Below are 25,684 nucleotides of genomic sequence, written 5' to 3'. Positions count from 1 at the left end.
AGAACATCTTTATTTATCCCGAGGAAATTGTTGTGCCAGCGTTTCAAGTAAAACATAACAATAACAAATAATAGTAGGAAATTGTATAAACAGTATAAAAAAGGGGGAGAATAATAAATACAAATAAAACTATAAAGTGTCAAAGTTAGTGTTATCTTATCTTATCTTATCTTATCTTATCTTATCTTATCTTATCTTATATTTGAACATTAATAACTGGTTCAGTTATCATCCCTCGAATTTTAATCTTAGGCAAGACACAGAACTCCAGGTCGGCCTGGTTAGTGCCATTGTTTGTGTGTGTGTGTGTGTGTGTGTGTGTGTGTGTGTGTGTGTGTGTGTGTGTGTGTGTGTGTGTGTGTGTGTGCGTGCGTGCGTGCGTGCGTGTGTGTATGTGTGTATGTGTGTTTGTGAATGGATGAATACAATTTAGTTGAGAGACCATTTACTTATATAAATTGATAAGAGAACCTCAGATTCTTATTTATGCCTCTTCCTTCCCTTTAGACGTGTAATTGATCGTGAAAGGCCCTTAAAATGGTCAAAGAAATTGGATTTTTAATATTGTGGGAGAACATCCAAGGAAAACCCAACTTAGTTAGGGTCAAACTCAAGGCCCGCGGGCCAAAAGTGGCCGGCCACATCATTTTATGTGGCCGGCGAGAATGGAGAATGTCTTAAAATATCAAACTCCAGGCCAGTGGATAAGTTGCAAGCACTATTAATACAAGTCCCATCATCAGCTACTGCCCTTCCCCAAAAATAGGTAAATGAAGAGTGGACTTTGAAAACAGGGGTTTTCAAGACAGGTGGGAGGTAGAATATATTTTGGCGGAGAGAACAGCGACAATTCTGATGCGGCGCAGCTGTCGATTTTTATCTGTGGAGTGGATTCAGATCTGTGCGGAACAGAGGAACTTTTGGGGTTAAGATCAATGCATGGCACAATTATGGGAATGGATATCTTTGAAGCGGTATGCGTAAATAAAATGTATCTGCTTTGGGATAAACTTGTGGATCACCAGTGATGTGCGGTCAAAAGAGTGGACTGGTGGGCAGAATCTGGGAGAAAATGAACGAGGAATTATTCAGGAAATTACTCAGGAAAAGCTGTTTTTCGCAGCCCAATTGCACGAAACCGCACAAACTGACGCATTAGGAACCTTTTTCTTATCATTTTTCGACTCACCCGGGGCGTCATGTCTACATCAACACTTGTATTTCTCTCTAAGACTAACGAAAAGTTAGTATTTTTGCACACAAGAAAGGGGTGCCTAATGTGCCGGTATGTGACGAATGGGACTGAGTTGTTGAAATATTTGGAAAAAAAATTAGACGCTTCTTTTGGGTTCGGCAAAAAATGACGAAAAAGGAGCGCCTGATGCGTCGGTTTGTGACGGCGAAGGAAGCTTCACCATTCGTCAGGCGGGTGACACGTTGGGACGAGAATGCGTTGCTTATAGAGCCGGGAGAAATAAATGCAACCGATTTTTGCAAGAACGTAAAAGCGTTGGCAGTTCAAGGTAATGGTTTAGACTAGAGAGCATCAGGGAGCAGAAAACAGAGCTGTAGTATTTTCCCATTTTTGTACTTTCTTTCTTGCTACCTCAAGGCATTTGGGATTTTTCTTTAAATTATTTTCTGGTCGTGGAATTTTTTTCCATTAGAAACTAGCCTGGTAATGCTGCAGATAGAGCCGTGAGAAATTGTTGCAACCGATTTTTAATTCATTTAATGCTGCTTTAATGGGCATTATTTAAACGCTTTGTTAGTTTCAGGGTCAATATGTGCGATGACTTAATTTCAATAAACCAAAATTGAAAAATGCTGATTTTTTTTAAATTTTGGCCGACTGCGTATTTGAGTTTGACAACCCTGAGTTAAGGCCTTCTTGCAATATGCAATGTTATGTAATAACAAGGGAACACTGAATTGCATGAATGGAGGAAGAGGAAATGAAAAATGTATCTTTCTTTTATTTATGATACGTATTGCGTGGGTCCATGTGGGGTCGACTCTGTATTTCTTCATCTGTGATTGACACCGGGCTGGATGAAGGTATATGAGACGTCTCCACCACTTGATCCGCGGTGGACGTTTCATATAGTACAGCGTGTGAAAGGGGTCGAGGTCATGCCTCGTGAACGGCGCTAGGAGATGAAAATAAAACAGATTTTAAATTAAGACAACGTGGAAAAGCACGACTGACCCACAAACACCCTAAAGGCCGTTAAGCAACATTTCAGCGTGCAAACTTTTATGTGCAAACAAGCCTTTACCTTTACACACAAATGGATACAAATGGTCTGTCTTCATTTTTTGGTGTCCTTTTCACAGAGGCGACCCTTTGGGACATTTTTTCCGTCCGACCCCACCGTAGGCAATTTCTGTCACGACGAAAACCGGGGCGTGGGTTAATCTTTTAATTCACCTTTGTTGTCGTCGCTTCTCGCCCGTTTTCCTCTGCGGTAGCCTGACCTATTTGTCATTTTGGCCACGAGATAATGCTGTATTTTTCGTCCGATGCAGGCATTGTAAAGATGTTTTACACAGGCCAATATAACCCTGTAATCGAAATATGATTGCCTGTTCCCGTGGCTCATATTCATCTTTAAACGCCATATTGATGTTGCATCAAGATGAGTAAACAACATCACATGAACTTTCTGGCGGTTGGAAGCCTGAAAGTCCCGAAGTCTTAATAAGGTGTTATTATTGTCACCCAGGCGACCCTAAAAGTAGGAAAGTCGATTAGTTATCAGGTGCTATCCCAAAGGTTTTTTTTTTATCTAACACACACAGACACAATTACCAATGATTAACTGCACAACCATGTGTGAAATCATAGAAAATGTGTTTTAAGATGCCCTGAGAATGGAGTAGGCAGCACACTTATGTGACTAGTTACGGTATTTATCCTACGATCGCTTGACGGATGAATAGACACCTAATCTCTGATATGGATGTACATATTAATTGTGGGGGAATGAAAAATACAGTAGGATATTCAGAGAAGGAACGCACACAAATATATGGAGAAGTGCACACACACACACACACACATCTATACACAATTGCTTATCTAAGACCTCTCAAGACAGCTTATTCAATTTGTTCCAGCCATTGATCCATTCATATCTAAATGTCAGCTTCCACGGCTGCTTTTGGCACGTGCGTTATGCATTCTCTCAATGAACCTGGCAGAACTGGCATCTGCGGTCTGATCGATAAGTTGAAAGGTCAACAGGCAAGCATAAACACACACACACACACACACACACACACACACGCACGCACGCTTTAATGTTGACTTTTTGCTAGCATATACTGTCAAAGTCTTTTGCTTGTCATAGCACTATATCACGTGTCATGTAGAAAAGGAACAAAAAAAAAGGAGGTAAGAAACAGCAAGGGGACATTATAGAGCTGTGGAATTTGTTTGCAGAAAAGACAACAATATATAAAATAAAAAATAGGAATGGCTCGTGCAGTCTACGCTTCTCTTTGTTTCATCAGAAAGCGAGTGATTGATCAATGTTGCCGATGTTGTGCGCGGTGGACTGCCGGGCCGGGCAAGACCTTGTCAAGATGAGCTTCGGTGGCTGTTTTTTTAAATCAGGAGAGAGGGGGAGAGAAGGCGAGAAAACGTATTTAATTTAGAGATTTTGTCACACGTTTCCAAAAGACAATCTTCCCTTCTAAAAGGCAATCCCTGAAGGAATTCCTTCTAATGAAATCAGCTGACAAATGCATAACATTCATCTTCATTTTGCAATATTTCTCTGCTCCTGGCTTTCCGATTATTCACGCGGTAATCCACAGGTATGTGAACCCTGCTGGAAACCAATAATGAAACAGTAACGGTCGTCATTTCGAGTAATTAATTGTCTATTCCTTTGAGTGGTTCACGGCTTAAAGGACGAGGTGCCCCATTTTGAGGGTCAACGGCAAATGATCCCATGACACGGTTGATTTTTATTTTTAGTTATGTAAATTTGGGCGACGCAATGTTCGCGCTTCCGCCTCACATCGAGAAGGTCCGACGGGACAGGGACGGGGGGGCGTTTCTACGCGGCGTCTCCATGCCTGCCTGGGTTTCTGCAGTTTGCGTTCCCAAAACCCACAGTTCATTGGAGACGCTAAAGTGTCCAGATGGGTGAATGGCTGTAAGTCTCTACGTGATGAACTGGCGACGAGGTCAGGTGAACGCAAGCCAATCACAGCTGGGATCGTTTCCAGCACCCCAAACCATGACTACACGACAAGCAGTATCGGTAGCAAACGAATGGGCCTCATCACTCCCCTTTGACTATTTTCAACCCATTGTTTCTAGATAAGGTACTCACTCCCTTCATAAATTCATATTATTTTCATGTACTATATAATAATCTGAATGTATTTTTTCCTATGTGTTTCCTATGTGCTGCTATGATACTGATTTTTGTGGGGTTAGGTAACAGACCTCTCTAAAACTGCCTTAATAAGGTGATTTTTGCCAGTATGTAGCCCCAGCCCTGTGGAAAAACGTCAACAATGGATAGAAGAACAAAACAAGAATTGAAGACACTGCATCATTGTAATTACTCACTTTGAGACGCATCAGTGATGTACTTAAATTCCCATTATTGCAGCTTGACATGTCAGTGCGCTATAGGATATGTTAATCGTATCCCTCCTGAATGGATACACCACTGCAGTCCCTTAGATCCCCAAGTGTCTGGTTTTCTTTATTTTACATTTATATCTGAAATATATGTTTCTTATTGTTTATTTTTGTCATCGCTATTGTCACTGGTTATGTTCCTATTCTTGTTGTCGTTTTGGTTGTCTTTTCTCACCACTGCTGTTTCTCCATTCTGTTGTCTATTCTCATCCCTGATGTTGATTTTGTTCACTCTGCTGTCTATTTATCTGTCTTTTGCTATCTTTTAATTGTCTTCTAATTGTTTCCCTATATTTATATTCCTACAATGCAATCATTACAAGACATGCATTTGCAGTAATGTATTGGCTAGGAGTTGATCAATTGGTCTTCCGCTGTCTCCTTCTGGGAAGCAGTATTTTCTTTTCAGACATTATGTGAATGACTTTTATGTCTATAACCACAAGAGTTCATGTTATAAAATGCGAAAATAGAAAGAAAATAAACAACAATATTCAGAATAAGTGAATTAGCTCATGCGCTTACACAATGCGTGTCATCGACGTGCCCGTTTATGCATTAGCAGGTGTGCGCATGTTTGCATGCCATCGACCCCGGCTCAATCCGTTTCTGCCAAGTATGTTAATCCATAGAGCAAAGCGTGTCGTAATGCACCAACCTTTGCCTGACATGGCTTTTTTTTTTTTTTTAAGCGCAAAAATATGCACATCTGCAGACGTACTTCCGACCACAGACAATCAAACATGCTCAAGACACGCTGTGAGAGCGGTGACATTAAACCTAAATGGCAGCTCTGACATGCAACAGTTATGATGTACCAGGGAGGAGATACGTCAGCTAACATGTAATAGATACGTGTTTCAGAAAGGTTACGGGAGCTGTGAATAAGAGAGCTTGTGCTAATGTTGTTATGCATTTTAAAACAGATAATAAGGAAATGCGGGTTTGATAGGAAGGCTTTGCTGTGTTTTGTTTCACCGATGGAGCGAGCGAATGATGAGAGGCAGGTTTAAAGAGGAAAAGTGGCTACCTCAGATTGAGAAGTCGGATTAGAAAAGTATTTTAGCATCCGCGTTTTAAATGGATCTGACAAAATAAACCAAAGCTTCGTGATTTAGAAAAAGGGAAGATGTAAAAACAATTACAAATATAGTCAAACAAGCTCGCTAACTAGCTTACTAAATATTTATGTACTATTTTTAGCTAGCTAGCTAGCTTACTAAATAGCAAGCTAGCTAAAAATGGTAAATAAATATATACCAAATTAATGGACGGATAAATAGAATCAAATGAAATAAGAATAAGAATAAGAACAACTTTATTTATCCCGAAGGAAATTGTCGTGCCAGAGTTTCAAGTAAAAACATAACAATAATAGATAATAGTAGGAAGGAGGTAGAATAAGAAATACGAATAAAATATAAAGTGTCAAAGTTAAGGCTATAAAGTGTTTTATGGTCTTAAAAAGTACAAAGATTTGAATATTCCCTTCGGCTGAAGGAAGGGGAATTAAAAAGTCTGATAGCCTCAGGTTGGAAAGACAAATATAATATGTATAATAATATAATAATATAAATAAATAATATAAATATAAATATAAATAAAATAATATAAATAAACCCATGCATCTATTATCTCATTTCTTACAATGTCACATCCATTTTTTAACTGTACTGTTCATTCCTAGTCCGAGTCCATATTAAGTCTCTGTTTAATCCTACGCCATTCGGGTAGAATGAACCACATTGCGGGAATGAATGTTCAAGAACCGTAAACACTCCTGACGGTACTTCAACACAGAGACGGAGATTTAATTCCAGTAAAGCAGCAGCAAAGTCGTCCGGGGCCGAGGCTCGAGTGTTTTCGAGCCGCGTCTCAAACCGCAGACTTTGTCGCAAAAAAAATTCCGACGGCGTAAAAGTTTCCGATGCATTCAAAAACGCGTCTGGCTTATCGCAAAGATTGGTACCCGCTCTTTGATGACTCGGATTTGCATCTTGAAGTCTGAAGCTCGGATATGCACAGTTGGTGGCTGGGCTGTGGGGCTGTTTGCTTGATTTGATCACAAATAGTGCATGAAATTGAATTACACAACTCATTTTCGGTTTAGAGCACCTTATTTGATGGCAATTCCTACTTTCCATCTTTCAAACACACTCCACAGTATCCTTTGACAATATTGGTTTTCCCAGTGACACGTCTGCCGATTGCGCGAATAAGCGCATCCGGTTGCACGTGCGTCCATCGCGTACACAGGCTGCTTTGTGTCTCTATATCATTTCGCATTTGTCGAGTGATGTAGCGCATAAATATATATTTTGTAATCCGGTCTCATTTTGGCACGAGCCGCAAATCTGGATTCGACGTGTCAGCCAAGAGTAGCTATTTGCTTGAATCAGTGTTTTGGCGACGCTGCCGGGATGACAGGTGAACGAAGGTCATTCCAGGATCAAAATAACATTTGGCTGGATCAGAGGTAAGGTACTGTGGGAGATGTTTTTGGCAAGTGATTTTCCCTTTAATGGTCATTTTGGCAACGAGGTCCTGCCAGTCTGTGGACCGAGGACCTCCGCTCTCTTTCCAGTGAGCTCTGGAGACACGTTTACGGTTGTTGTCTGGCACGGATGCAAGGTTTGTTCGATAGCCTTTCTCTCCAGAACCGCTTTCAAGAGTGCCCTGTTTGCAGCCGTATGTTTTCGAGCATATTCTACCTTTCTTAAGATTGTTGGTTTTGCTGAGCGCGCTTCTCCCCAAGCATACCAAAGCAGAATGCTCTGATCACAACAAACAGATTCTCTTACAACCTGCTGCTGCTGCAGCATATTGACTCTCAACTTCTGAGGCATCAGACGCTGCTCATCTACAACAGACTCCGTCTTGGTCTTTCAGTCTTGCCTTGTGTTTCGGAGAATTACCGGGCAATTCCATTCATCCGGCTCTTCCACGTGCCTCCGGCTCCCGGTGAGAAATTCAAGATTCAAAGTGTTTATTGTCACATGCACGGTGCAGAAACGTGTTTCCCCCGTACAGTGAAATTCCTACTTCTTTCCCCCCGCAGTGCATCTGGACATGTGCCGATAGGAAGGGTGTAAACATTATTATAAATATGATTATAGATATGAATACGATCAGTGCAGTAGAACAGCGGCAGTGCAATAAGACATTTGGGTGCAGCTTGATGTGCAACTCACAAAGTGCAAGTACAAGGGAGAGTGCAGTTAAAGTGGCCAGTAGAGTTTACATGTGTGAGAAGAATGAGTGTCAGCTGTTTAAGAGTCCGATGGCAGTCGGGTAGAATGAGACGCTCTACATTTCACACTCCTGAACATCAGGCCGGAGGGTGGGAGTGTGAACGGTCCATGTTGAGGGTCGGCGACGGAGGCGGCTCTCCTGCGGTGTAGATGTTCTGCGGCGGGGGGTTTCCGCACTCGGGGTTTTACCGCCGCCCTCCTCGTGGTGGAGGTGATCATCGTCTTCACCTTTCTCGGTCAAATTCAGATGCATTTATTCCATATTCTCGAAAAAAAAAAAAAAAAAAAAAAATGTCCAAGAAGGCTTTGCGCTCGAGTTCCAATTTTTTTTTTCTACATCCCAGCGGAAAACCGCGAGCTCTCGCTGCATAGAAAATCCGACGCATCCGGGGTGAAAGAGGGAAGGGAGACGGCGAAGTCCCTCGAGGAGTTCCTTCACTCCAGCATCTCGGAGTAGGGGACCGCTCAGTATGACAACCGCTACCGCCCGATCAGGTAGTTTGTATTCCGGGAGACGGCAGCCTGGCCTCATTCAGTTTTATCTCAGGTAGGAGTGGCAGAAATTAAAGGAAAGATCTCATTGCGTAGCGTTTTCCGTCCACATTGGAAGGAGCTTCAGATGAATAAACCGTGAAAAATAACGCGATTGTTGAAGCCAGATGTCTTTTTGCCAATAAAATCTATCCATAACACAGCGCTGTTTAAAGAGGTGCACCAATGAAGAACACCCATACGTTGTTTCCTGCAGAGAGAGAGAGAGAGAGAGCTGGTGATGGATCACAAGTTTCTCCACCAATCCTGCATTGAGATTGAACTCTTAACAAGTCTGTGGAGGGATTTGCGCGAATTGGCCTATTACACACACACACACACACACACACACACACACACAAACACAAACTAAGCATTCAGGGATTCCGGCAGCTGGAGCTGTTTATACCTGTGGTTGTTTTGGGACCGCGCACGGGTACGTGGGTTAGCATGAGTTATCGTACAGTTTAAACCCCCCAAGGAACCACGGGTAGCATTAGGAATCGGCCCTTTTTTTCCCAATTAGCGTGAAACATCTGTCTCGGCCGCAACCGCTGGAAGGCTGTAATAGAATAACAGGAAGCGCTGGAACCCACACGGATCCACGCATCAAACAAGCATCTAATATCCAATAAACATAGACATGATCTTCATCTCCTCCGCATTAACAGTCAAGTCAAACAAGTGTATGTATTTATTTATGCATGTATGTACATATGTATTTATTTATTAACTTCACTTTGATTCCCAGTGTCACAGGATTGCGCCGTAATTAATTTAAATCCAAAATATCTCCAACCGAAGGGAACACACGAGACGGTCACGGGCCGAGGAATCGGCGGTAGAACAGCTTGCAGAACCTTTATCTATTGTTTTGGTTTTTACGCTTAACTGTCCGGCCAGACACACACACACACACACACACACACACACACACACACGTTCTGTTCGCTGGATATTGAAACAAAAGGATGAGTTACTTGCATTTTCGCCGTCGAAAAACCGGAAAAACCGACGGCGTCCCGCTCGAAAGGAAAAATGAGGAAAGCGTTTTTATAAACGCCCTCCATCATTCTTCTTCCTCGCTTCACTCTTTGTCTGTGTTTCCACCATGTTTTGTGTCGGCGGAGTGTTTTATAGCAGCCGTCGGTGATGAAGTTTTATGGGGACTGTGTGGGAGATTAAACCACTATTAGCCACACTCTGTCACCCTCTCCAGCTGTTGCCTTTTGTTTATGGCTAAAAAGTGTTTTATGATACACCGGGCTATAGGCAACTAGACAATTATAGCTAATGATATACGGGCGTTACTGTATTTTTACACCCGCAGTGAAAGGGGCCGGGGAGGAGGAACAGGGAAGGGGAGGAGCAGGTGCATTTGAAGAGCGAGAGGTTATCAATTAAAGGGGATCAGCCGTGAGGAGTTGACTGAGTCGGGGGGTGATAAAGAGGATCAAATTTAGAGTCACAATCCCAAAAGGTTTGGGGCGGCGAAAATGATTGGGCAAGAGGTGAAAGTCAGAAAGTGTTGCAGAGAAGAAGGAAAAAAAAAAGGAAAAACCAATGCAGCAAGAAGGAGTTTGCGTGTTTATCTCCGTGTCGGTTGGATGCGGGTTGACTGACACTAAGTCTTGTCAGAGATGCTTTCATTAATGATATTTCACTGTGGATGTGGGTTTATTCCATCATATTTGCTGATTAAAATCTTGTGTTGTGCTTTCTCACAGGCCATGGAGACCAACCTGGTTTCGTTCGACTGTCATTGGATCCTGATCAATGAGGTGGGTGCGGCTGAAATCCGTCACGCGACCTCTGCTGAAATGCCGTTTTACAGTTAATTCCAAACATCCGTAATGTGAACATGTCACACGACGTTTCCCTTCTCTTAGCGTGTTAGATTCGAATCGTGCAGAAAGTCACGCTTCGACTTTCAGACCCCCAACTCATCGACTCATCGTTAAATAAGCGTTTTCTATTCCGTATCAAAACACAACAGCACAGCGCTGCTCTTCATCTCGATATATCTTTAAAATGTATATTTTCTATATTCTCATCAGCTGATTTATTATTTTGCTTGACTTTAATTCACCTGTGAAGACAATTCCGTAATTTGACAATCAAAGGGGTTAAAATTGTTTGCTTATACATTTTTAAAACTCATTTCCCCCTCTTGTATTACACACCAATCTTCTCTCAAAATATTTAGTTATTATTATTTATTTATTATTAATATTTTACTTATTTTGTTTGGAAGTAAGGTTCATTTTATAGCTTCAAATATTATTTGTGCTGGATTTTTTAGCTTGCATTTTTAAAAGGAGTTCATTCATTCATTCATTCATTTTTGTCTCTATATCCTGCAATATTCATCAATCTAATGCAGGTTTGGGCAATTATTTTGACAGGAGGGCTACATTTCTTATTCGATTTTTATTTTGGGCCAAATATCTATCAGGTAAAATAAACAAAATGAAAATTCCAATTTAATTTTTTTTTTCGGGGCATTTTATTTCAACTTTAAAATCATTAATGATCATATAAATGTACTGACACTGTTTTGTAATCCATACAAGATTAAACAAAATATATAATGTTTTCAAAAAATAAAAAAATATCAATAAAAAATAAAAAAATATTTAAAATAGACGTATTTACAAAAAAAATATAAAATATTCAAAAAAATGTTGGTGGGCCGGATAAAAAAGCAAAATGGGCCGAATCTGGCCCGCAGGCAGTAAAATCCGCAGGTCTGATCTAATGGCTATTTTCTACATTGTACTCACTGCCTGTGTGTTACGTTTATACGTGCTTGCCTGCACCTCTACGCAGTTACTAATACGCTCAAGCAATATAACGTAAGTTCTCCTCTCTTTACTGGCGCCAAATCTGATTACCATTCTCTCGCACCAAACTTCCCGCCGTCTTCCCCTCCATCCATAAATCCCCTCCTTGCTTTCCCTCCAGTCGTCCAGTGCAAACCACCTCAGTCTCGTTGTTGTTATTTACAATCAAAAGCACCTCATTTTAAAGATATACCTCTTTGTTATTGACAAAAGAACTTATATAGTGATAATCGTGTCCCAGATCGGAGTAGATTATCCATCGGATCTACATATACCTGTAGATATCATCCATCTTCTTATGGATGCTGGTCATAAAAAAAAAAGCATAATTAATTTTTAATGGGATCTTTAATATGTTATTGATGTCTTTATTCAAGGTCTTGCATTTTGCGTTTTCAAGGCAAAGCATCAGCAATATCCCACCCTCTTTCTCTCTCTCTCTCTGGAGGTCCACATGTGTGTTGTTGCACACACTGCTAATGCGCTGTGTCTTCATAGCTCTGGGGTTTACCGTCAACTGGCACGGCACAATAGGGACGCGTGCTGCCACACACACACACACACACACACACACTTACAGTACATGTTTTTCACCGAAAATCAGGAGAAAACTGTCACTGAAGGTGCAGGGAACCACATATTTACGGGTTTAATATGCAGAAGCATGTCTTCATTCCCGAGTCGTACCCTCGAGGTCTACAAATGCTGTTTAATGTTAAGACGGTAATTTCTTCAAGTAAGTAAGATAGCCCCTTTACACAGTTTTTGAGTTTTCTTTAGCGCTTAATTATGGAATTATAATGGGCTTTTGCCGTTCAAAGAAAGTAGTGCACCTATCAGAGGTAAAAAAAATAATAATAATAGAAAAAATTGCCATTAAATTGCCGAGTTCGGCTTCTAGCCTGCTCACTGAAATACGAGGCCATTTTATCACGGGCGTTTCGTTATGTGAGAAGGTTCCCGAGAGATCGACATTGCGTGACATGTCAGACAACAATGTCACGCGTGGCGGCGAGCTGAGCCGTCTTTTACCGCCCGACGACCCGCGATGTTCACATTGAACTCCAAGAGTCTGCCATGATATTGTTTTGCATCCTGGCAGGCGTCTGGTAGTGTCTCGCACTTCAGCCTCGCTGGCAGTGGCCGACTCGTTTGATGGCTTCCTGGGAGGCCGAACATGGATTTCCACAGCCCGTGTGTGTGTGCGTGTGTGTGTGTGTGTTTAACAGCGTGTTGCCTGCATCACTTTGTACCTGCTGCCTTTGAGGGATTATTGATGAACTGCTGTCTAGCAAGATGAAACTGCCTCATTTTGTAATATAATAGCCAAGTATCATGGGAGTCTGCTTCAATAATTACCGTCCAAAAAATATATAGAAAAACTCTGGAGATTCGACTTGTCAAACACAAAAAGATGTTGACAATGTACGAACGAATCATTTCATCCCATGTTTTGTTTTGTAAGCTACCGACTCCAGTTATATAAGATAAGATCAACTTTATTGATCCCCAGAGGGGAAATTCCTTTGTCACAGCAACGTCACAGTTAAAATATCAGAAATTAAAAAAAAAAATAAACAAATGTGATTAAATATAAATAGGGAGACATTAGAAGACAAACGATAGCGAGACATCCATGAATAAATCCAGGATTGTCTCAGAAAATTAGAACATTGTGATAAGGTTCTTTATCTTCTGTAATGCAATTAAAAAAACAACTTTTTCATGATATTCTAATATTTTGAGATAGGATTTTTGAGTTTTCTTAAGACATAAGCCATAATCAGCAATATTAAAGTAATAAAAGGCTTGCAATGTTTCAGTTGATTTGTACTGAAACCAGAATGTATAACATTTTTGTTTTTGTAATTGCATTACAGAAGATACAGAGCTTTATCACAATATTCTAATTTTCTGAGACAGTCCTGCAGACAGCAGATAATCGACAAAATAATGGAACAGTAAGAGTGAAAAATACCAGAACTTAACAACAACATATGGGCACAAAGGAGCGTCTGAAGCGTTCAATATAGAACTTAATGTGGTTCAACTCAGCTCTGGAAAAAGCACAAAACTGTTAGTTTCTACTCCGACGGTCCAAAAACATGCAGGATCGGAGACCCTAAATTCCCCCGATGAGTGAATGAGAGGGTGAGTGGTCGGATGTCTCTTTATGACCCGTTTCCGGTGAGAGTTGGACTCCACCAGGGCTGCTTTTTGTCGCCGAATCTGTTCATAACTTTCATGGACAGAATTTCTAAGCTTAGCCAGGGTGTCCAAGGGATACTGTTTGGCGCCCGTAGGATCGAGTCTCTTGCTTTTTGCAGACGACATGGTTCTGTTGGCTTCATCTGGCCATCATATCCGGCTCTCACCGCAGCGGCTCGCAGCCGAGTGTGAAGCGGAAAGTCCAAATCCGAGAAGTGAATAGAAGAGGAAGTGAATAGGGTGAGGTAGTGAGGTTGGGGAAGCGGCACAGACGGACCTCCGGTCGGAGTTGCGTGCCATTCAGATTGCGGTTCTCCGGTCTGATAGCCGTGGGCACAAAGGAGCGTCTAAAATGTTCGGATCTGCATTGGAGTGGGATGAGCCGTCGGCTGAACGAGCAGCCCATCATTCACAGCTCGTCCTGCAGGAGGGGCGGGAAGGATTGTCCAGGATAGGATTGTCCTCCCCACTGTCACCGATTGGAGGTTGAGTCCCAGCACCGAGCGGGGTTTCCTCACTGGCTTGTCCAGGCGGCTGAAATGAGTTTTCTCTGCAGGGTTGCCGCACTTTCCCTTTGAGATAGGCTGAGAGGTTCTGGGCATCTGGTATTCCGGGCGTGTCCACCTGGGAGGAAACCATGGGGAAGACCCAGGACACTCTGGAGTGATGATGTCTCCAGACTGGCTTGGGAACGCCTCTGGGTTCCCTCAGAGGAGCTGGACCATGTGGCGGGGGAGATGGAGGTCTGGGCTTCGGATAAGCGAGGGAAGATGGATACAAGAATCGTGATATGCCTCTTTTTGACGGATTGTATGCAGAAGGTTCATCGGAGTCCCTTAATTGCCCAGACGTGAATGAGAGGGTGAACGGTTGCGATCAACTGGCGGCGGGTCCAAGGTGAACCCCAACTCTCGCCCAATGATAGCGAGGATCGTCTCCAACCCTCCCCACAACCCCGAGTGGAGAATGAGCAGCACAGATTATGAATGAGTGAACAGTACTTTAATTCGGTCATACGTCTCCAAAGGGAATGGAACTGTTACGAATAGAAATAAAGGACTTATTCACGTATTCATTTCCAGGTGATATGTTACTGACAAAAATATGCTCCCTTTTCCTTCCCACCCTTCCTGCTCTTAATTGTGTGCAAGGGACTTTGCCAAAAATGATGTCTTACATCTGCTCATCAAGAAGAAGAATCATTAAATCCAGTCAGGTACAGCTCCGCCGCGGACGCATTCTCCTCCCGTGAAGCCGAATTACCCCGGCAGCTTATTTATAATAATTTATACTTTATTAATCCCTTGCGGGAAATTCCTTCTCTTTGGAACCCATTGTGGATGAACCACGAGTTCAGTCGGCTGCCATCTAATATCACCAGGGGAACGGGGGGGTTAGCGTGGAGTTCAGCGTCTTGCTCAACAACACTTTGACACACTAGGAGGAGCCGGGAACCGAACCGGGAGTGTTTCGATTCCAAGGTCAATCTAACCTCGGTGCTTTACAGCCCCTAAATGTGACATGGTTCCATTGGGGCGCAAACCCAGGAATGGGCAAACTACGGCCCGCGGGCTACATCTGGCCCGTTGGTCTTTTAAATCCGGTCCACCAAAGATTGGCACAGAATTCATACTTGATATGAATGATTGGATCAATGAATGTAGGAGCTCAAACAGGAGATATTTTCATTTTTGGAGGTACTTGAGAATTTTCCTGAGCCGAATCTGACACAGATTGGCTTTGTAATTTAGCCTTTACCGTGGACATACTGACACATGAATGAGGTGGATGTGAAGCTGCAAGGGAAAAACTGGTCTGTGCATGAAATGCAAGCATTTCATAACCAAGCTGGTTTTATTTTCATAGCAAACGTCAGACAATGGTCAGACATATCTCATGTTTTTTATTATATGTATAGTATTTTGTGCTGACCCGGCCCGTCTGCCAAATTTTAAAAGACAATGCAGCCCCTGAGCCAAAAAGTTTGCCCACCCCAGGCGTGAAGCAAACATGATGACCGGTACACTGAGGCAGGGGAGGCCGGGCCTCACCTGCCATCATGGAAAAAAAAAATGTAAAATGAAAATTGGTTACATTTATTCAGTGATTTGTGCTATTAAGTTATTTTCCACTTAGCTTCACCATTTTTAGTTTGTTTTTTTTCAAAATCCCTGAAAAAAAATCACATTTACCGTTCAAGTATGAAGAAGAGACGTGCGGTGACACAGCAACCAGCTGAGCCCACTATGGATCGCACAATGATTATGCTAGCGGTGCTGGCATGCTATGCACCGAGACCATATTGCTGTCTCTGTGTAGGTCACTATTAAAATTTTCAAACACTTTTAATATATGAATTAAATTTCCATAGATAAGCCAGCCATGTTTATAATGTTTTTCATCAACAACTGTAATGTGTTTATTGTGCTGAGAGATCATAAAACGACTGCAACGAAACATTAAGTGAGGCACGCAGTAACGGTGCCTCATGGTAGAGGGCACTGGTCATCCCAGGGATCCTTCTCACTACTCGGCTAAGAATAATATAATTAGAAGTTCCTCACCAGCCATGAACCTCACACGTCACTGGTGGAACCGCCATTTAAAGCGAAGACGCTAAACGATATTTTCTCAAATGTAACATCTTCTTGTACCGGTTCTTTGGAGAATTAATATTCCTACGTGTTGGAGAGCGTCCCTACTCCCCGTGGTTTATTATGGATGAGGGGATACAGTATGGTTGTCATAACTCTGCTTTATCTACAGCCAGCAGTCAGCCAGCCCCACTGAGGGGACGTTCACAGTTCATAATTGATCATCCCTCCTCCCTCCATCTCCTCCGTTCAGGCTAGAATGTGAGGGTGAGGAGTCCGGAAAATAAAATGGCAGGCGTTCTGCTTCTCTCTTTGTCTTTCCCTTCAATCCATGAGCTCCCTAACACTTGTTTGTTTTCACTCGAGCGAAAGGTTAGAACGGAGGGACTGAGTTTTGGTTTTTGTCCTCCATTAACCCGCCCTTCCGTTTCCTCGTATCGTCAAAAGCCGGTCAGCCGTGACATTATAATTAGTTGTCAAAGATTCTGAAGAGCATATGGGTAGGCGGAAGCACTTTCCTCATCGATACCGCGACAAAAGTGCTCCGAGGTGCTCTTTAGAAGGAAAACAGGTCAACGACCAACTGGATCGCAAGCGGCCGAGCTCATCAATAACGTTAACCACGCCGGTCGGCGTCCACGTGAAACACCGACCGCGTGATTAAGACACCGAGAGTTGTTCCAATCGAAAGCCTTTTTTGATGCCGCTCATATGGTTATTAATTTGGCGTGACCCACCTACCTCAATGTTATTATAGCCCAAGTCGGGCCGTAATTGGAAATCGTATCCCCTCAGGCACTGGCCTCTTTCGGCAGGATAATGCGCCCCGGCGCCACCGGTGTCAGAATAATTCGAGAGCGTTATAAGCCAAACAGTTGTGAACTTCCATATTTCTAGGATCTCATTCCAGGTGTGCATGGTTGGGATGTTCTTGTTCATGGAGACGGACGCTCACAACACCAGCCGCGATATTTTTGTTCTTTGTGTCGCGGTGCAAGATAACGCAACGCTCCATATATCAGACTCCTTTTACAGGCCGATGCATCAAGTGTGAGGCGGTTACAATATAATGCTTGATGGTGCATGCGAGTCCACCCGTCCCTTTCTTTTGTTTTATTCTATTTAGCTTTTTTTTTTTTTTTTTTTACAACTTTGATACGCGCACCGTCGGAATAGGTGTCAATGTTTTAGAGAAGACAATTTTTATTGAATATTTTAAGTCCGCTCTCACCGCACACCATATTGTTCCGAAGGTGAATAACAATCAGGTGTTTTTACACGTAAGAACGCAGACAAGGGTCCTGGTGTGTTCAGTCATTTCACGTTTTTTTTGTTTTCTCTTTGCTTTTTTTCAAAGATGCTTTTTTTTGTTATCTACACATGGAGACGTGGGTGATCCAAGAAAAATCAGTATCTTTGAATCACAGAAGTGTTTGTCATCGTCACCTTTGTGAGTTTTCTGTCCTCATGACACGGTTTGCTCTGCAGGCGGTCCGTGCGCTGTAAATTTCACGAACGAGATAAAAAGACGGCTTTGTTCCGTTAACGCCGACGCTGCCGTCAATACGGCCGCACCCACAGCTGTACTCTAACAATATAAACCCTATTCGTCAAATACGGACAAATGCGAAACATGTTCAGTGTCACAGATAAGAAAATAGTACTGTAAAGCCTTCGATCAAACCATTAATGAATTACAACAATTTAAAATTAAAAAACTTTTTAAAAAACTTTTTAAGCACCTCTCCCGTTGCCATGTTTGGATACAAACGTCCGTTCCTGCTGTGATCAAATGGAGCTCCTGCTTGCAGAAAAATAACTTTAGTTTGATTCTGTAATGGTTTAAGTAGACAAGTTAACAGCAAAACGATACTACTCAACTGATACAAAATTATACTGCTCGAAAAAATAAAGGGAACACTTAAACAACACAATGTAACTCCAAGTCAATCACACTTGTGTGAAATGAAAGTGTCCACTTAGGAAGCAACACTGATTCATTTTGACTTGTTTTAAGGACATTACATCATTATTGGATCAGCCTGGTGTGTTTTTTTCCACTTTCATTTTGAGTGTGACTCCAAATCCAGACCTCCACGGGTTCATACATTTGATTTCCATTGATCAGTTTTTTTTTTTTTTTTGTGATTTTGTTGTGAGCACAACTTTGTAAAGAACAAAGTATTGAATAAGAATATTTCATTCATTCAGATCTAGGATGGGTTATTTTAGTCTTCCCTTCATTTTTTTGAGCAGTGTACAAAACATCCAAAAGCATTTTTTGGATGCAACCTCCAGATTGACTGTTGGATTGCAACGATCATAAATCAGCCACATTTACCTGGATGTTGTCATTTACACTCCTTCCATCTCTCTACTCATCCCTGTTTCTTTTTCGGGTTCTCATTTTGTCCCTTGGCCATTTCATCTCATGCTAATAGCAATATAGCAGCTTTAAAAACATATAACATTGAAACAAAATGATATTCGATTTCCCTCGTTCCGAACTCGACATTTGCTTAAAGCTGCAGGTTAGACAAAGACTTTCTAAGGAACGTTCTTACTTACTGCAATGAAAGTACGCACCGAGGAAAACAGTTGTGGACGCTAACGCTGCGTGCACAGCTGGGGTTCCCCAGTGTGGCTGAATCTGTTCGAGCTAAGCACCTCTCCCGGAGCAGCTGGGTATTGTGTGTCTTGTTGAGACATGGATGACAATTTTTACCACCAGATTGCCTTGCATGATGTAGGGATTGGAATAAAAAGGTTTAAATCACAGTTCGGTTATTCTTAAGTCTGCACCAATCACGCCCCCCCCCCCCCCCCCCCCCCCTTTGCATATCCATGCATATGTCACCGTGTTTTCTGGACTATAGAGCGCGCCTGTAGATAAGCCGCATCCGCTCTATTAAAAAAAAAAAAAAAAGTAAAAAAAAAATATATATACAAGCCAGACCAGGTTATAAGCTGCAGATATCTATGTTGAAAAGAAATGTCCTCCAGGACATTTTCAAGTTCAGGCCACCTGCTTTTATGTCCTCTGAAAGCTTTTTTTCGACTTTGGCATTGCATGAGCTCTTCCCGCTGCCGCCTCCAAGGTCTTACCATAGATTCATTGACGCTAAGCTTGCGTGCCGCAGCACGGTTTCCTCCGTGGATAGCAAGCTCGATGGCCTTCAACTTAAAACTGGCATCATACGAGCTTCTTCTTGTGGTTTCCATGATGAAGGGGCGAGGATTTGAAAATAAGTACCAGTTAGTAATTTGTCCTGCGTGCTTTTTATCTGCTCTTTCTGCTATTCTTTTTTGCATTGATTTATACGTCTTATCTTATTTTGGATTCTACTTCCGCCCGCTAGCGATGGAAGAAAAATTCCATAGAATAGCCGCACTTTTGTATACGCTGCATGGTTCATTACATTACATTACATTGCATTTGGCAGACGCTTTTATCCAAAGCGACTTACAATAGAGGACATAGGGACTGCAAATACACTTACAAATACACGATGCACAGGAAATATACAGAACAGTAAGCTTGGGTTAGTGAGTTTTTTTGTTTTTTTTTTGACAAAGACGTACACAAACGTACACACACACACACTGCATAGCCTAACTTGGTGCCTAACCTGATCTGGGGCATCAGCACCGTAAAAAGTCCTGAAAGAGAACAGTTTTTACCTGTTTCTTGGTGGTTGAGATAGATGATGCTAGTCTTGTTGCTTCCGGATGTTTGTTCCACCGCTGAGGTAGTAGAACTGAGAACAGTTTTGCCTGAGATTGCTTAGAGCGAGCAAAAGGTACCGCTAGTAGGTCTGTATTAGAGGAACGCAGCTCTCTGCCGGGAGCATAAGGTCTTATCATTTCATTCAGATATGCTGGACCTGTTCCTGAGGTGGTTTTGAATGCCAGGGTCAGGGCCTCGTGCTTGATCCTGGCAACTACTGGTAGCCAGCGAGGTTCAAAACCTAGGAAAAAGGTAGCGGCTTATTGTCCAGAAAATACGGTAAATGGGAAAAAAAAAAGCACGATTTAATGTCGAGTCCTTTTAGCTACGTCGGCTGAAATGCAAACCGGCACAGACAGTCACACCAGGTGAGGACTCTTCAGTTCGTCCTCGCAGGGGAAGCGACGAACGCGCAAAGTCAAGAGAGGAGGAAAGACGGGCGAATACTTGTTGAGAGAACATTTCAAACGCGTGCATGTGCGTGCTTGTCTGTACGGCCGCCTTCCTGCCTTTGCTTGTCTTTGCATTGGCACATCTTTAATTATGTGAGTTTGATCCTTCTGAGTGGGGCACTAAATTCTGCCGATGTTTCTTTGCACGCCCTTGACGGCCTGCTTTGAATCTTAATTCTCTTTTGGCCCACAGATCTGTCTTTTTACCAATTTTCAGCACTACTCTCTGTACCGGGCTCTTTTTTTTTCCTGGATGGCTCAGTAATTCAATCCCCATCAGAGTTTTTTTTTTTTTTTTACATAGGCAACCGATGTTTGCTTTGCTTCAGTCCCAGCAAAGCCAGCAAATAGATTCCTCACTTGAAGTGAGAAGATTTTTCAAAGCAAAGGACATTTGTACAAGGTTAAACCCTTTAAATGATTCAGTGCATCCATATCAATTACTTCACTCTTCCTGACAATTTAATTTAGTGTCAATCCAAACTATGAGTCGCATTGTTTCATTTTTCGCTGCAGCATATTTTATTTAAAACATCCTCAGTTTGGTATCATACAATCTGAGTGTCCCATTCTGTGTCCAATTACCATAATTTCCAGACTATTGAGTGCACCTGAATAGAAGCCGCACCGGCTTAAAAGAAATAAATATGTGTACGGTGAAGAGACGGGTTCAAGCAGGTTGGAATGGATGGAGAAAAGTATCAGGGGTACGAAGAGATAGAAGACTATCGGCCAGAATGAAAGGAAAGTTGTACAAGGCAGCGGTGAGACCAGCGATGCTGTACGGACTACAAACTGTTGCAGTGACCAAAAGACAGCAGGCAGAACTAGAGGTCGCAGAGATGAAGATGTCGAGGTTCTCTCTGGGAGTGACCAGGATGGAGAGGATCAGAATGAGTCCATCAGAGGAGCAGCACATGTTAGATGTTTGGGAGAAAAAGTCAGACTGAGATGGTTGGGTCATGTACAGAAGCAGGTCAGTGAATATATTGGTAGACAGATGCTGGAATAAGAGCTGCCAGGCAAGCGGTGTCGAGGAAGACCAATGAGAAGATTTATGGACGTCGTGTGGTGTTAGAGAGGAGGATACGGAGAATAGGGTCAGCTGTGGCGACCCCTGATGGGAAAAGCCGAAAGAAGAAGAAGAAGAAAGGCCGCATTTGTCTATAAGCCGCAGGTGTCCGCGTTGTAACGTGAGATATTTACACAGAAAGATGTCACACAGAAACAAGTTTCAATTGAATACATACTGGTCTTCTTCTAACTTTCTTTTGGGCTTTTCCCTTCAGGGGTCGCCACAGAGAATCAACCTTCAGTGACCCTATTCTCTGGACCCTCCTCTCTCACACCAACTACCTTCATATCCTCTCTCACGACGTCCATCGATCTTCTCTTTGGTCTTTCTCTAGATCTCCAATTCCAGCTACCAATTCACTCTCCCTCGTGTGTTCATCACCCAACCATCTCAGTTTCCAAAACATCTAACATGAGCCGTCCTTCTGATGGACTCATTCCTGATCCTGTCCATCCTGGTCTTTTCATCATTGTCACAGTTTCTAGTCCAAACAGCATGGCTGGTCTCACCACTGTCTTGTCCACCTTTTCTTTCATTCTGGCTGATTGTCTTCTATCTTTTCGTACCCCTGATCCTTTTCTCCATCCATTCCATCCTGCTTGAACCCGTCTCTTCACCTCTTTTCCACATTCTCTGTTGCTCTGGACTATTGACCTCAAATACCTGAAATCCTGCAACTTCTCGATCTCCACTCCCTGTAGCCTCACTGTTCCACCCGAGTTCCTCTCATTCACACACATATACTCTGTGTTGCTTCGACTAAACTTCATTCCTCTCCTTTCCAGTGCATACCTCCACCTCTAGATCTTCCTCGACCTGCTCTCTGCTCTCAATCATCCTGGAATCCTCCAACTTCTTGACCACCACTCTCCAAACACCTCTTGAACACCTATTATTATTATTATTATTATTATTATTATTATTATTATTATTAGTAGTAGTAGTAGTAGTACTATTATTATTATTATTATTATCAATATTATTATTATTATTAGTAGTAGTAGTAGGAGTAGTAGTAGTAGGAGTAGTAGTAGTAGGAGTATTATTATTATTATTATTATTATTATTATTATATTAAGAACATTGTTATGATTATTATTATTATTATTATTGTTATTATTGTTGTTGTTATTATATACAGAACATTATTATTATTATTATTATTATTATTATTATTAGTATTATTATTATTATTAGTATTATTATTATTATTACCATTATTACCATTATTGTCATTATTATTATTATTATTACCATTATTATTATTATTGATATCATTATTATTACTATTATTATAAAATATGGGCAGAATGGCTAAGATAGTGAGGCAGTCATCTTGGAATCAGATGTTCCTGGTTTGGTTCCTGAGCATGGGCCAGCCATGATGGCTTCAATGCAAAGAAAAAAAAAATCCCGCGAGGGAAGGTAAAATAATGATATAGAATAATAATAACTGTGCATTTTTGTCCCATACTGGTTTAGAAATCCTTTTCAGTCTAAAAAGGTCAAACAGTTGGTGTGTGGAGTGAGGAGTGGAAGCAACAAGGCTCCCAAAGAGAACCTCAACATCTTCATCTCTGCAACCTCCAGCTCTTCCTCCCGTCTTTTCATCATTGCAACTGTTTCTAAACCGGCATCGCTGGTCCCACCGCTGTCTTGAATACATCCTGGTAACATCCACAAATACAAACTGGAAATGTTTTTTGTTACAATGCCTGTAACACGGCTGTGGAAAAAGACGTTTTGGCTCATTAGCCCTCCAAAAAAATTCATAGCGGCTTATAGTCTGAAAATGACGGTGATGCAAATATTTCAACAACAGTCAGATCTGAGGTCGTTTCTCACCTCAGATCAAAAGTGATCTCAGTCTGCGTGGATTCAAATAAAAATTCCCGCCACGTTCAGCAAAGGACATTTCATAAAGCATTACTCCTCACGAGTAAGAACCGCACGTGTTTCGCTCGAGTGTTTGGACGCGTTACGTGTCGGCTGGCTCACCTTTCAACCGTCAAAATCAGATGTAAAAGAAGGGTCGGCATAATTCTGCAACTTTCAGATTTGAAACAATCTGGAAGAAAGAGTGCACACGGTGATGTGGGCATTACTCTGCATCTATAAACAAGGACGCACGCACACACACACACACACATGCACATGCACAAGGACTGCACAATTATACAAAGAAAGCAAAGGCTGTCTCAGTTGGTGGCAGTGTTACCTCCACCAGGGATGGTAAACGTCGGATCGCATCTCATCACTGTATGACCCTCTGTACTTGCAGAGGATGGATTGAGATCCGTGGAAGGAGAGAGAGAGAGAGAGATTTTGTCCGAGGGCTAAAATTAGCAATGATTCCTCCCCCCAAGGTTTTTCAAGGACACGGGTACGCACAAGCACACATTTATGCACACAATATGTTGCGCACACACACATACCGACACACACATGCACACTCATTCTGTCCTCCCGCTTTCTGTTGCCATGCAAATTTCAATTTCGATGCCATTTTTTTTTCCGATGGTGACTGTGGGTTTTCCCTGCCTCCTGTTTTTGATCCTGTCAGAAAGGGCCATTTTTTAAAACAGCTGAAAATAAGCCTTTTCCGGGGATCATGTGATGACAGCTCAGGAAAAAGGTTGTTTTTATTTATTTATTGAGAAGCTCCATATCAATATTACACTTGACAAAATACTTTTTTTTTTTTTTTCCAATGCCATTCTCATCCTAAAAGGTTCTGGTAAAGATGAGAGAAAATAATGCCATCTAAGGGCAACACCGATAGACTGCAACAGCAAAACAAAACCAATGCATCCTCAGCTTTAGCCCTTTGTTGTAATTTTCTATTTTTGTATATTTTTCTGTCAATATTCCTGCTGTGCTCTGAGCCACTGCATCGCTATTTCATTTTGATGCAAATCTAAAAGTCCGTCTAAGTCTGCTAACACATATAGAGGACAATTGGAGGCCACAGGAGGAAAAAAAAGTGAAAACAATAAGCAGGACTGATTGGATGAAGTACATGTGGGCAGAAAATATGGATTTTTAACATGTTTGGGAGTTTAGAGAGGAAAAATGGCTTGGAAATGTTTGGGATTCAGGTTCCAGTTTTTTTTCTTTTTTCCCCAGGAAGGTCACGCTGGGCAGGAAGGCTGAGCGATAGGGGTCGTGGCTTGCTGGCAAACCAGCCAAGCACTGATTTAGAAATATACACTCACTTTACATTTCCCAACAAGCAGTGAGGTGCAATGTAAGGAATAGCAGGTTAGCCATCTGCTGTGATGTTACTACTATGAACACCTTAGAGTAAGTAGTTGGGGATATCCCATGCTGTCCTTGCAGAACCCTGCTCTGTATTTTGTAACCAACATAATTTGTCAAGATGGATAAAGCCAAGGTCCACAGAAACCAATAGTACTAATGATTCTAATATCACTACTACTACCACTGTAATAATAATAATTATTATAATAACCATAACGATCATTTATTAATAACTACATTATTATTATTATCATTATTATTGTTGTTGTTGTTGTTGTTGTTTTGCATATGTTTAATAATAGATTATAACAATGATATCATTATTGCACATTATTATACATAGAAAATATTACTACTACTACTAATAACAACAATAGTAATAATAACCATCATCATAATTTATAATATGTTTGTATATATTTAATAAAATTTTATCATAATTTTACTATTATGCACATACTTATATTTATACAAAATACTACTCCTAGTAATAATAATAATAATAATAATAATAATAATAAGAGGAAGAAGAAGAAGAAGGAGAAGAAGAAATTAATTAATTAAGCTTAAAAAAAAATCTAATAATTAATCACTCGACAAATAATGATTATTATGTATAATTGTTATTATTATTATCAATTATATTGAAGCTGTTATCAAAGTTGATGTTTTTTTTTTGTTTATTTTATGTTTGCTGTTTTTGTAATGTTTAATACTAGTTACTGATCCCTCGCAGTGAGTGTATGAACATGCTAATGCATGAGCAAATGTATTTTGCACAAAATCCACCCCGGGTCATATCATCCTCTCTGAAGACGGTTGTTTATTTTATTTTGCTCTTTCAAAAGGTTAACATTGAAGAAACAAGAGAAAAGTTAAGTGCTTGCTATATTGATTAAAATGGCATTTTTGTCACGTGGTGCATAGCGACATTTATTTTTATTTTTCTCTTTTATTTACTGCTCTAGTGGCAGACGATATACTGAGCTGTAGAAATAAGTGGAAGATATGTGATCTTTTAAAATCTAACATTTAAAAGCATAGAATCAAGGAGGGGACACTCTGACTTGATAGACGTC

The 25,684-nt window shown here is 41.4% G+C and overlaps 1 protein-coding gene across 1 annotated transcript in view; it reads left to right on the top strand.

Annotated features, from left to right (window-relative positions):
- Positions 1-25,684, top strand: part of grid2 (glutamate receptor, ionotropic, delta 2) — a 498,322-nt gene that overhangs the window by 285,943 nt on the left and 186,695 nt on the right. Inside the window, exon 5 of the mRNA XM_086174064.1 lies at positions 10,173-10,226. Coding sequence (XP_086030190.1) covers positions 10,173-10,226 — 54 coding nt within the window. The remainder of the gene's footprint in view (positions 1-10,172; positions 10,227-25,684) is intronic.

Source organism: Fistularia commersonii, chromosome 26 (genome assembly GCF_037954325.1).
Source record: "Fistularia commersonii isolate RoL2024-O1a breed Wild chromosome 26, RoL_Fcom_v1.0, whole genome shotgun sequence".
NCBI classification, from domain to species: domain Eukaryota; kingdom Metazoa; phylum Chordata; class Actinopteri; order Syngnathiformes; family Fistulariidae; genus Fistularia; species Fistularia commersonii.
The sequence above is the reverse complement of the archived record's forward strand: the minus strand, read 5'-3'. Positions and strand labels throughout refer to the sequence as shown.